This window comes from Phyllostomus hastatus, unplaced genomic scaffold, assembly GCF_019186645.2.
Source record: "Phyllostomus hastatus isolate PE091 unplaced genomic scaffold, TTU_PhHast_1.1 phas_scaffold_585, whole genome shotgun sequence".
Classification (NCBI taxonomy): domain Eukaryota; kingdom Metazoa; phylum Chordata; class Mammalia; order Chiroptera; family Phyllostomidae; genus Phyllostomus; species Phyllostomus hastatus.
In genome coordinates this window covers 10,323,321-10,336,897 of record NW_025334037.1, presented here as the reverse complement: position 1 = coordinate 10,336,897, position 13,577 = coordinate 10,323,321, and the positions used below count along the sequence as shown (strand labels likewise).

Here is a 13,577-nt window from a genome sequence, read left to right as displayed (position 1 = left end):
GCGACTTGTCAACCAACACAGGGGCAGCTGCTGACCCTGAAGCACCTCAACGTCCAGAGGGGAAGCAAAGAGGACTTGGTTGCGCCAAGTTCATCCTTCATGGGCACAGAAGCAGTGCAATAGACCCTAGAGGCCTGGCAGCTAGTGCTTGCTACCTGGTGTCCCTCACCATTTCAGAAATGGTTTTCCTTCAAAAAGCATTTCTTCCCCCCAATTAAGGCAAATGAAACAAAACCCATTTTTGCTAAATGATTTTGCTAGTCAAAATATACCCTGCTCACGCCCAAGAGGACACTTGTGTGGGGACACTTCTGAGAGGCTTTTGAGAGCACAGCCCCCAGCCCCTCTCTGCTCACACCTCCTGGTTGCCCTGCAGCTAGCATTCAGCACCACCCAGAGTGCCCATTCCCAGGTCTTCTGTGTAGGCTGGGATTTACAAGTTATAATCTTAAAACATATTTAATTCGGTGTCCAGGACCGCACAAACTACTGGCTGCAAAGTCACTTAGGTGCATGAAGTACACTGCTCCCTGAATACTTGTCAGATTAGAATTTGACTTGCATTGATGCCCATGACTCAGGACCAAGGCCCCCCTCCCCATAGAGCCAGGGGGGGATCATGAGGGCCCTCCTCTTCCCTGAACTTCATCTCCAGGTAAAAGCCTTCTGGATCTAGTGCCAAACAGTTGCAGCAGCTCCTGCCCTCTGGCTTAGCACTGGTGCCCACAGGGGATGGGGTTGGAGTGGGAGGAGGCTGTCCTGAATCGCTCCTCCAGGCCCATCTAGAGGCTCTGGGTCCCTCCCCCCAACCTCCAAGGGCCCACCCTGCAGCACCACAGGCGGAAAGACTGGAAAAGCCATACCTCCCCCGTTCTGGAAGGCCAGGTAGGGAAACCTCCAGACATTGCCCAGCCCCACCGCATATCCCACCATGGACAGGATGAAGTCCAGTTTGCTGGACCAGTTCCCTCGGGCCTTATTCTCATCCCCTTGCTCGTCCTCCTGGGGGCGGAAAAGCACATTGTGGGATAACAGCCCCAGTTGGTCAGCAAGCAGGCCCCATTCCAACCCTCCTCCCTGCTGAGGGTCCTTCCCAGCAAGCAGGCCCCCATTTTTCAACCGAGGATGCATCCGCAGGCAGAACCCCAGTTCCAAAGAGAGAATGCATCTACAAGCAGGACCCTCACCCCTCCACTCTGCACTGAGAGTCTTTCAGCAAGCAGGCTCTCAACTCTGATCCAAGGTCCATCTTAAACAGACCCCTGCACCCCTCTTGCCTAAATTCTGCAGTCAGGGCACACCAGCAAGCAGCTTCCCCCCTTGAACCAGTCAGTTAGTTGCAAGCAGGTCCCTTGATCCCCAAACCCAACCAAGAGTTCATTAGGCAAGCAGGCCCCCAATATCATGCCTAGAGATCACAGCAAGCAGGTCCCTAACCAACCCCTCCCTCCCCAAGCCCCTCAACGCACCCCTTCCTCAGCATTTTCTCCCTCTGGAATCTGTGTGCTAAGGCCAGAAAGAGAGCCACAATGCCTGAAGCCAGCCAGAGCCCCTGCCTCGCCTGGGGGAGGGGCACTTTCAGCACTGGGGCAAGGGAGATGGGCAGGAGGGAGGTGTGAGGGTGGAACAAGAGGGATAATAGAGAAGGTAGACATGGTAAGAGACATGGCAGCTACTACCTTGAATTCTGCTTTAAATTTTACTATTAACCAGCTGGATAATCACCACAAACCACTTGCTCTCTCAGAGCCTCTGTATCCCCCTCTGTAAAATGAGAGGCTTAGAATAACTGTCCCCTGAGGCACATTCCAGCTCCAGCAGTGTAGGGCCCTTTGGGGTTCACCTCTGCAAGCTTGCCCTAAGATGCTCTCTTGGGGCAATATGGTTCTAGAATGCCTCAATACTAACCAGAAAAGGCTGGGTGTAGAGCCACATCAAATAAAACTATGAAAATGCTCAGGACACCACCCATCCCACAGAGCTTCTAAGGACCCACAGAACCTCTAGGGACCCAAGTCACTGCACAGCTTTCAGCTCTGCAGTCACCTTCAACCCCCCATTCTAGCAACCTGGTTGGTTGCACACTGTTCCACAGCCCGTGGCGGAGAGAAAAGCAGCTGTCAGGAGAGGAAGTCTTGGGGAGAAAGAAGGAGGGCCGAGGTACGTGTCAGAAAGGCAACAACAGAAAGATGGGCAGAGCTGAAAATAGCCAAAGAAAGGGCTTGATCTCTACTGAACATCTTCAGCATCCTCCTGCACTCCTCCCCACACACACTACCTCCAGCCCCACCCCCACCCTCCAGTTCTTCCAGAGCTAGAAGGGTGGGAGTTCCAGCTGCTTTTGCCGCAGTGCAGTGCGGAGGTTAAACACGACATGTGAAACAAAACTGCCTCCACCTGGGGTCCCACCATTGGGCACTTGCTGTCAGAGGCAGCTAATAGACACAGACAAACACTCCAGAAGTGAACCCCCATAACAAGGGCGAGTGGGAAAACCAAGGTGTATGTTCATTTCTAGTTGTTCTAACAGCTGAGCTCCTACTGCATAGGCCTTTGTGTGTGTGTGTGTGTGTGTGTGTGTGTGTGTGTGTGTCACTAGAGTGACTACAAACAGAAGGGCCGTATAAACCTGAAATCTCTGTACAGGTGGATGTTCTGGTTTAGGCACCCACCACTGCGTATATGCCTAACCCTTGAGCCCAGGAAGGAGAAGAGGAAAGGCAGGCAATAGGAAGGGAGGGGCTGAAGTAGGTGAAACAGGACAGAGGAAAGAAGAGATCAGAGGAGAGAGAGGGAGACTGGAGGACCCTGGAAGAAGACAGAAGCCTGGATGGGAGAGGGGCCACCCGTAATCGTTGCTTATCCCTAACCCAGGATTGGGATTGGCTCTGTGGGTTTTTCATGTCTCTGGTTGAGCATAAAGGATCAAATGCAGGGGTGGTTCCACGTTTGTGGAGCCTGAAGCCCATACAGTTGAGTGAGGTCCTCTTGAAGGAGAAAAAAAGAAGTCCAGAACTGAGATGACAAAATTAGGCTTTGGAGGGGCCCTGAAGCCAGAGCTTCAGGAGCAGGCTCATGCGAACCCACCTCTCACCAAATGAGTTCTCACGAGGTAAATGGTAGCTCACAGTCACCATTTAAAGCTATAGAACTGAAAACTACTATTTCATCAGGGGTTTCCTCTGTATATTTCTTCATTTTTAGTTAAGAAAAATTAAAAATCCAGTGGCTGGCAAGAGGGGCAGTCGTGTCTGCATAAAGGGGTAGGACTCTATCTGCCTCAACTGCTTGATCAGTCTGCACCGGGATTTCCGCTACCACTGAGGCTGGGAAGGGCTAGGTAGTGGTAGCTCCTGAGGTCGCGATCCCTCTGGCAGGGTCACTACAGCGCTCCTGCCCCGAAATGGAGACCCCAGCGCAGTGCGAGCTTCCGAAGCCCCAAAGCTGCCTCCCGCATCCATTACCTGGCATTGCCAACCAGTCTCCCCATCAGCACACGTGCACCCGCCACGGCCTGCTCACCTCACACGCCTGTGGAGCAGGAGGCGGCGCGGGCCCAGCGCAACCTGCTTACCTGGGCGGCAGCGGTGGCCACGCTGCCAGGTAGCACAGACGTGATTCCATCCGTGCCCAGCACCACGGCGCTCTGGCTCATATTCACCCAGCCCACGGCCTGGGTATTGTTCCGTTCCAGGGTGCCCTTGCCCACACTCACGTTCGCATCCTCCTCCGGGCCGCGCAGGGCCGGGATCTTACAATGCAGCGCGTTGCGGGGCCCGGCGCCCCCGGGAAGGGCAGCCTGAGAGCCACGAGTCTCATTCAAATCCCGCAGAGCTGCCGAGGCCGTTGGCGGCCGCGGGCTACTGAGTTTGCAAGCCCCCAATCCCTGGCGCTCGGCCTCACAGACTCGCGCGTCAGAGGACTGGAAAGTTTGGGCGCCGGTGGAAGCGGACCTGGGCACGTGTGGCTGCAGCGCGGCGGAGGCCGCAGGGAGCTCCTGCTCCGGGCTCGTCCTGGGCGCGCACGAGCCATCGTGGTGGCCGGGCGCCACGGCTGCCTCCAGGCTGTTGGCTGGCTGTTTATTCATTTCCTTGGGAGCACCGCAATCCTGCAAATACAACGTGAAATTCGTGCGAAAAAAAAAATCAAGGCAGCTTTGAAATTACCTGTACCTACGTATAGAAGCCTTCACAACTCGGGTCCAGACACAATATCTAGGGGACAAATTGAAATCTGGAATTTTTTTCCTTTTCCAATAAAAACTGCATCAGTATTTTTCAATGTGCCAGTCTGGTCAATAACCACATGACATAAGGAAGCTAATATTCTCCACTCTGATGGAGACAAACTAAGACAACGGGCAGAAATGTTGGGTTTTTGGGTTGTTGTTTTTTTTTTTTAGTGGTAAAGGGGAGGGTAGAAATAGCCCCACGGCCACGAGCTCCCCGCCCTCTTTGGATTTCACATCACGACTGTAGGGTACCCGTGTCCCCATCACCACTGTAGAAAGATTCTTTAATTTTCCGCCCCATTTCCTTTGTCATTCAACAATGCACATTGCTTTTTTTTTTCTTCCCAGAAGCGACAGACAAGCTGTGGCCACAAAGCGGATGCCCTGGCACCTGCGAGCATTTCAGGCCCAGTCGGTTGTGTGATCCCAGGGCCCCCAAATCCCTCCCGCCCGTCAGCCAGGTAGCAAAGGCGGGGATAAGAATCTCAGCCAAAATGACAACGACAGCCCACCAACAATAATAAAGCAGACTTGACGTGTCAGGTAGTAACCAGGTTTGTTAACTTATACAACCTACATTCACTCCCAGATTCCCAGACATGTGAAAGAACGAGCAAAGTCCCACCCACCCCCCAACCAGCCCAGAATAACTATTCTCAGACGACTAATGTCCTTCATGGCCCTACACTTGCTTGGGGACCTAAAACTCACAGCTAATTTTCATTTGCTTTCTCCCATTTGAGATTCAAATTTAAAGAATTGCCAGCGGTGGTTTTCCCCTCTGCTTTCTAACCCCTGCTGTTATCTGTCAAGGATTCCTAAATGTTAGCACCAATAATTACTATTTTACTGTGAGAAAAATCTTATTTTCGCCTCAACTGCACATTTTTCACTGAGCCTTCTCTCTCACAAGTGCACATGTCAGAACTCCTTAATCTGCACCAACACTAAGTACCTTGACTCCAGCCAGCATTCTTATCTCAATAGCTTCTAGGACCCAGAGCGACGAGCCTCGGCATTGGCACCTGATTTCAGCACCAAGGACAGTGCCCAGAACCCCGCCGGTAGGCGACTCTGCCAACTTCTCAGCTGCCCAGCCTCGGAAACCTCTTTCCAATCTCAGGGGGTGTTCATAAGTGCAAATACCACGGCGACTGTGAAAACTGTCCCCCCTCCTTCCTCCAAAATGCATAGACCATTTCAAAAAGAAGTACCCAAAACGAATCTGCCCTTCCTGACCCCGAGCCCCCTCTCTTAAAAGAACAAAAGCGAACACTCACCATGTCTGACACGGGCAGAACGGGTAGAGAGTGAAACCAGCGATTGCCAAGACCGGTTTTGGCTCCAGCAAGAGAGGCGCTTTCTATATCTCCTTGGGAAAGGCCAGGTTTGCGTCAGTGCAAAGCAAGGTGCCCTTCGTTTGACATTTTCTTGATAATACAAGTTTGATAAATCATTACCCCCATGGATTCGAGTTTTAAAGGGACAACAGCCGAGAGTACGCTCGCCCGTTGTCACTCGGGAGGGAGGGGGCTGCGTGTCCGGCGTGACTCATGTGGGTCTGATTACTAAACCGAAGCGGTGGGAGGAGATGACAGAAGTTTGCCTCTCCCTAATTAAGGGAGACATGGGAGGGACACGTCCCACTGCACCCAAGGCGAGCCGAACAGCGGATTGGGCTGCCGCGGTGGGCGCAGGGGAAGGAGTTAAATCACCTTCACGTTTCCGTCTTTCTCTCCCACTAGATCCCGGAGCCGCCTCTCCAAATCCGCAGGCAGCAGACTCCACAGCGTCACCCCGAAGGGGACCCAGGGTCTGCCCGCACGTCCCACCGCGGCTCTGCAATGGCCGCTGCGCACAGGTGCCGCTTTTCCCAGGCTGCGTGTATGCGGACTTCAGATCCTCACAGCCCGGCCCTCCCAGACAGCCCGTGTTTCAGGGGTCCTGGGTTTTCGCTTAAAAACAAAAACAAAAACAAAACAAAAAAACAGGTCTAGCATTTTCATTCCTATTTTATCTCTATTACCACAAGAGAAATTCCTGGATAAAATTTTGAATGTCCTCATGGTATTTGTTAAGCTGCTCTGAAAACGTTTTAGAGAACTCAAAAGGAAATTATCTACTACGCCGATCTGGTTGTTAGGTCACGTTCAAAGTCAGAGGAGACTCATTTGCTTTCTTCTTAGCCCCCTCAATAAAAACCCACCGCAGCCAGGCCTGACTTGGAAGGCGGGGTCTTAGAGACCCTCCAGACCGAGACCCCCAGGGTGCGGAGGCAGGGCTGGCCGTCCTGGAAGCCCGGGAGGAAGCGCTGCGGTGCTTCCGCGGGGTGGGGGGCGTCGGTGGCGATAGAAAGATGGTCTCTACTTTCGGTACAAAGCAATGGCTATATTCAAGACAAAGGGAAAAAACACCTTTATAAAGAGGTGTCGTTTGGAGATTAGAATGGGGATGCGGAGGTACTCAGTTCCTCTTCCCTCTTCCTAGGGGGCCTGGTTGGGGTAAACCCTGGCCTCGGGAGTGGGGCGCTAGGGGAAGCACTTTGTCGCTTCCCTTCTGCCCGCAGCCCGACCCACCACCGCCTCAGGGCCGCCCGCCGCTGGGCCGTCTCCACCGCCTCTCCGGCCCGCAGGCAGAAGCTGCAGCCGTAGATTGCGGGGAGAGCCTGGGGCAGAGAGAAGGCCCCTCCTGCCGCCTTCGAGTTGCTCCCGAGCGCTTGGATTCCCCGGTCTCGCCCGCCAGGCCCCTCCGAGGGGAGAGGAGTGGGCACCCGAGGTCCGCACTGTTACTGAAGGAGGATCGGTTCCCTAAAGAGACCTTCCCTGAGCGCTTCGGGTCGCGTTTAACTGTAGTTTTGATTTAACGTTTACTAAGCTCTCGGCTAAATTCTTGTGCAACGGTTTTTTATGAATTATCACATTTAGCATTGACAACAACCTCTGAGAAACTCCCAGTTGTAAAGCAGGGGAAACTGAGGCTCATAAATTCTCCTTCGAACCTGGAAGATCTCCCAACCCCTCCCACAGGGCCGGGCCAGGCGGGGAGGGGGCACCTCATTCCCCCTGGAGGCCCCGCTCAGAAGGAAACCAGGCTCGTGAGGGAGAAAGGGGTGAGCGTGTGGTGGGCTCTGGCTGCAGGAGGGTCAGGAGAACAGGCGGGACACAAGCCCCGAGGTGCGTGCTTTGCTTTTGGTGGGCGCTGGGAAACACCTGGGACTCTGAGAGCCTCGGGGAAAACCTAGTGGTGGTGGGGGCTGTCCGAAGCTGCATTCAAAACAGACCCCAGTTTCCACGGAGCCAAACCAGGAGGTGAGAACTTTAAGGGGCTGCCCAGCAGCCCCCGGCTTCCAAGCCACAAGGCGCACCCCTGGGTCTGTGGAGGCCTCCCCCCACGGGCCCTGGGCCAACTTTCACCGGGGAAAGTCACGACTACCAAAGGCTCTGGCCAGTTCCCTCAATATGCATTTGAGCCACTCCTGCAAAGTGCGGGGTGAGAACGATGGTTCACCCTGCGCGTCGATGTCTGGGGCGCGAAGACGTCCCGGCTGGCGCTGGGGCGGGGAGAACAGCCCACGGGTGCGGCTCTGGGGAGAGTGACGCCAGTGCCCGCCCCGTCCCCTGGCCTGACGTTGAGCCCGCAGGCCCCCCCAGCCTGGCGCGCACCGGAGCTCCGGCGAGGGGCCCACCCAGCGCCAGGCGGGTCAGAGGGGGCTGACGCAGAAGAACTGCTGCCGCCTGCGGTGTGGGGGGCGGGCTTCAGCAGAGGCGCAACTTTGGCGCCCTACCTCTCCGGACTTGCAGCCGCAAGATTCTAGAAAGGAGGGGCCGCGTGGAGAGTGGAGGGAGGAGGGTCTAGAGCCAGCAGGCCTAGAACGGTCTCTCAGACTCCAGTGTGGGGGCAGAGGGACCGGCTCCAGGCGGAGGCAGGGCAGGGGAGAGGGCGGCGGGGAGGGGAGCGTGCGGGGGCAGGGGGCCAGGGGCCGCTCGTCGGACGTGTGGAGCTGTGTGTCCGTGCTCGGCAGTGCCAAGGATAGAGTCTCGGTATTAAAGAAAAGCACTAGAATAAAAGGCGCGAGTCCTCCCGGTGCGGACTCCCGCCCCTGCCCTCCGCCGCCTCCTGTTTGGAGTGATAATCGCGCCGCCGAGAAGGCCGTAAATCCGCATCCATCACGGCGCAGCCATTCAGTCGGAATTAGCCAGTCACTGGGGCCTTAATTACTTTGTCAACGATGAAAAATAGTAATTGATTTTGCCCTCGAACATTTTTTACCTCCTCCCCTTTGCAAATAAGCAAATAAATAGCTATATGTGAAAACCCACGTCTACCCCGCAGTATGGGAGGGGGAGGGGGTAGTTTCCTGAAAAACAAGCCGGCCCAGGTGCCGGAGCCTGCGCGGAGACTGGAGAGGAGACGGGTTACCGAGACCTGCGAGCAGGAGCGGGCCTGACGACCTTCGCACTAAGGACCGAGACGCGGGGGAGAAGCAAACGCGTTTCACCAACGCCTGCTGGGGTGCTAGCTGGCGCTTGCCTCCTCCCCTCCTCAGGGCAGCAGGGGAGAAAGACCTGCCAGGCCAGGTGGACAGGCGAAGACGCTTGCCTACGGTCAGCTGGCAGAGCCAGGACTTGGGCCCAGGCCTGTGTCCAGCGCTCGCCACCCCCCACAGCAGATGGAGTGGGCGCACCTGCGTCGGTGCTCAGACGGTTTGGGTAGGGGCGCCGTAAACACCTAAACCCTCCACCGCTGACGGACGCAAGGGCTCAGTGTGCGTCTCAGGCGACACTGCCAAGAAGCCATGCGCTATTTTTGTCCCACTTGCCTACCACTGCCCGGCTCCACTGCAGCGTTTTCTACTGAGGAAGTGGGTTCTGCAGACTACACCACCTCCTAGCTCTGTGACCTTGGGGGAAATTCTGAATCTGTAAAATGAGGATAATAAGAATATTAACCTATCTCAAGGGTCGTTTGAGGATTAAATGGAAGTATGCCCATAAAGTGCCTAGACTCAGGCTGGATGCCTGGTACGCTTTCCGTAAGCCATGGTTATCACTTAGGGAGAATAATCTGCTGGAAGCCCCTCAGATGTAGCAAATCAATCAGCTCTTCTCTCTGGTCCAGAAGCTGTAGTATGGGGAGACATACACAGACCAGAACGCCTCCTTAGAAAGTACACAGCCACTGTGCAACATTTCCCTCCTCCTTCAGTGGTTTGGCCATGCAATAATCAGGTGTGTGTTTTCATTCAAAGAAAATTGGGAGCATCTTGGAAAAATGCTCAAACCCAGAGGCTGCTATGAGTGTGTTCTCTTTTTCTTTAGATCAAGGTAAATCTCAACATGGACAACCGAAGCTCAGAGCTTTGTAATCAATCAGCTGCATCGTCCAGTTCTCATCTGGACTCTGGTGTCAGGGAGACAGGAACTGATCATGGCAAGCTTCCCTCACTATAGCATTTCAGGAGAGTTCAACTTGGAAATCAGCAGTTCAGCTCAGTAACTAGTCTGTGTGCTATATATATATATATCCAAAACCCAGAGACTGAGACAGGCAGGACTCGTGTTCCTGACTCAGCAGTAGTGATGACTCTCCCTTCACTGCAGTAAAACACGGGGCAGTGGGTGCAGGCGCAGAGGCAGAGACGTTTGGAAGAAGCTACAAAGGACAGTCAAGGTCACCTCGAGTCCCACGGGCCAGCTTCAGGAGTGAAAAAACAGAGGTCCCTGGAGGGAAAGCGAGTCTGCAGGTCACTTGCAAGTTAGAAACAATCTAGCAGCACTCTTGCTTAAAAAGGAGGGAGAAAAAGGAATCGCACCATTCTTTGCTCCACACACCCCACTTTTAGGAATCTGTCCCAAAGAAACAATAGCACAGCACAAGAATGTTTGTTATGGTATAGTTGGTAAATGAAAGTCTAGGGAAAAATATCCATATTAGGTCCATATTATATCTGAATCGTGGGGTGATTTACAGCTGTTAAAAAGAATAATTTAGAGCCACACAGTTGGCTTGGACAGATTTTCATGAAGTATGGAGTAAGAAAAGCCAGGTGTATTAAGGTGTGCATAATATATTCCATTGAGAGCATGTGTGTGTGTGTGGCGCGGGGGTTGTGTGAGAGACAGATCTAGTAAAAAGTGGAAGCACACATATGAGATAGTTCCTAGGACTGCTGGTGGGCAGTGTGGGCATTGATGTGAGTGGAGAAGAGAGGAGAGGGAAGGGAAGAGGTGAGTGAAAAAAAAGAAAAGAAAAGAAAAAGAGAGGGAAAACTTGTACTTTAAAAAGTAGTTGGATTTGTCATATTTATACATTTATGTAAAATATAAATGAAAAGAAAAAATTCAGCCCCAGAACCTAGTACTTTAATTAATGAGGATATTCACCAAACAGGGTAGTTTAATTAGGAAGTATTGCAACATACATCTATTTTGCTGTCTTTCTCTGAAGAGGAGAACTCAAAAAAAAATTAGTTAATTAAGGACCCAAGCTACCAATATTTGGCTAACGTTCCTTTCTGAAGTCCCGGTGTTTCTGTCTCCTAGCTCTGCTGGGATGGCACCCGACCTAATCAAGACCTTTAAAGTCTTAAAAATATGATCATGCTTTGCTCCCTCCACCTCCACCCTTGATATAAACATTAAACTATAGCCCTCGCTGGTATGGCTCAGTGGATTGAGCACTGGCCTGCAAACCAAAGGGTCACTGGTTCAATTCCCAGTCAGGGCACATGCCTGGTTGTGGGCCGGGTCCCCAGTTGGGGTGGGGGGGGTTGTGAGAGGCAACCCCCCCCAACACATTGATGTTTCTCTCCCTCTCTTTCTCTAAAAATAAGTAAAAATTTTTAAAAACATTAAACTATAAAATAAACTAAAATTATACTAAACTGAAAATTTCTGATTTCCAACTTTTCCATGATGACAAATATCGGGGCTTTTCTAGCAAACAACACATTCTCCTCTGCTGTCTTTTATTACTGTTCTCTGGGTGGGCCTGCTTTGCTAGTTGCTCCCCTCTCCCTCTCCCTTCCTTTTCCCTCCCCTCTCCTCCTTTCCAGGAAAGTGGGGTCTCTTGCTGAGATTAAAGGAGATACAGCCTACAAAAGCCTCCAGCACAGTGTTTGGCACAGAGTCAGCGCTCCTGCCACCTTGAGATAGTAGCGGGCGTGAGTGGGTTGGAAAGGTACTAGTTCCCTGGAATAGCAACACTGTTACTACCACAGAAAGTGTGACACCGCTCCCAGAGACTAACAAAATGACTCCTTCCTCTAGGTACTAATGTTACTGGATTTGGTGGCCAAGTTTTAGTCTCTCCATCTTTTTTTGATAAGGGAGATGAGCTTTGCCTGGTGTCTTTTTTTTTTTTTTTGTCTAAAAAATGCCAGCCCCAGCCATGACTCCACGCCTTTGCATTTGCAGTACCCGAACTAAACTTTAGACTTACTGCCCCAAATGCATCTCCTCTCAGAGGATTTTTTATGAATCAAGTTAATATCTCCATTCTCTGTGCTTCCTTAGCACCTGGAGCATTATGATTATTTCCACATATGTCTTTTTTTTTTAATAGAAGCACTAGCCACATGTGGCTACTTATACTTAAATTAATTAAAATTAAATGTAAAATTCTGTTCTTCAGTCATACCAACTACATTCTTAGTGCCCAGTAGCTGCGTGCATTGGACAGTGCAGGGAGCATGTCCATCACTGCAGGGAATGCTACTGGCTAGTGCTCTAAATCGTGAACCTTCAAAGGCAGAAGAGTTTTATTTTACTTTATTTTTTAAAAGATTTTATTTATTTATTTTCAGAGAGGAAATGGAGGGAGAAAGAGAGAGAGAGAAACATCAATGTGCGGTTGCTGGGGGTCATGGCCTGCAACCCAGGCATGTACCCTGACTGGGAATCAAACCTGTGACACTTTGGTTCACAGCCCACGCTCAATCCACTGAGCTATGCCAGCCAGGACTAGAAGAGTTTTATTTTTTAAAAAAGTCTCTATTTCTACCTGAACTGACATACAGTAGGCCCTCAATGTTTCTGAATGGGTGACCTAAAAATCATAGATTAGCTTCTTTATTTTTTTATTTGTCACCTATTGCCTTTTCTAAACCATATTATTTTATGTTTTTATTAGTTTTCATTTTTATTTTTTTTTGATGATAAAGATAGTACATGTTCATTGTAGAAAATTTGGAAAAGCCCAAAGGAGAACATAAAAATATATGTTTCCATCACTCCAAAATACGCCTTCTTAACGTTTTAGTGTCAGACCCTTGGACTTCCAGGTGCATGGAGATATAGTTTCATCCTTACAAAAGTGAGAGTGTGATGTCCCGCCTTTTGTAATTTGCATTTTTCACTTACATTGTTGACACATTTCTTCCCCATTGCCCTGAAATCTACATTATCATTTTTAATTGCTGCACAGATTTTTATAGTATGAATACTCTACAATTTAACTAATAAACGTTTATTTTACATTTGGATTGTTTCAAATGTTTACTGTAAATAGTAAACATTTACTGCATTGTATATCTATAGCTATCTATATTCATCTTTGTTTACATCTCTAATTTGGATTCTTAGCATAAGTTCCTAAATACAAAATTAGTATTTAAAGGAATTGCACATCTTTGAGACTTGGGTCCATCTTATCTGGACCAGTTTCTTTGATGTCTCCCTCGAGACACAAGTATGCAGCTGTGTGTGAGGACGGACCCAAGCTCTGGGCAGATGGTGACAGCACTCTCTGCTTTGTTTCCGCTCCTCTTTCCACTGGTGCCCAGCAATCTGCGAGCACCTCTGGCTGTACGAAAGCCATGAGAACGAAAAGCCGTAATAGGTTGCCATAAAGACTAAACCAGCTTTCTCTTTAGCCTAAAGGAATTTTTTAAATGGAAAGAATATTCCCTGGTAAATGTAAATATTTATAAATGTCACTATGCACAATATCCAAATCTTTACAACTATTAGGACCAAACAAATAAGCCCATCTGTTTACAAAGGATTTAACTAAGCAGTTGTGAGAAATAATGCAAACATCGTTGAAATGTGCCGGATTTGTGAGTAGTCCCTCTGCAGTGGAAATACCTGATCCAGGGCTCTCTCTGGTTTCTGCAGATTATATGGATGATGACATGTTTTTCCAAGTCATTAACTTGGGCACAGCTTTGGGGCCAAATGAGAAGCTCCATTCAAACCGCTCTAAGAGTCTGGGTGATTGGTGGAGCTGACAAAGGAGAGGCCCTCTGTCATTCACCACTGTGGGAGCACTCGGGGAGTGTGACCGTCTGTGACGACTCATGGTTCAGTGATCCCATTGTCTCATGAAGGCCTGGTCTCACCGATAC

At 50.8% G+C, this 13,577-nt stretch overlaps 1 protein-coding gene across 1 annotated transcript in view; it reads right to left on the bottom strand.

Annotated features, from left to right (window-relative positions):
• Positions 1 to 5,423, bottom strand: part of SLC6A5 (solute carrier family 6 member 5) — a 49,265-nt gene extending 43,842 nt beyond the window's left edge. The window contains exons 1-3 of the mRNA XM_045825156.1: positions 5,187 to 5,423; positions 3,575 to 4,108; positions 864 to 1,002 (exon numbers count right to left, since the gene is read on the bottom strand). Of these exons, the coding sequence (XP_045681112.1) occupies positions 864 to 1,002; positions 3,575 to 4,108; positions 5,187 to 5,423 (910 nt within the window). The remainder of the gene's footprint in view (positions 1 to 863; positions 1,003 to 3,574; positions 4,109 to 5,186) is intronic.
• Positions 5,424 to 13,577: the final 8,154 nt, after the last annotated feature.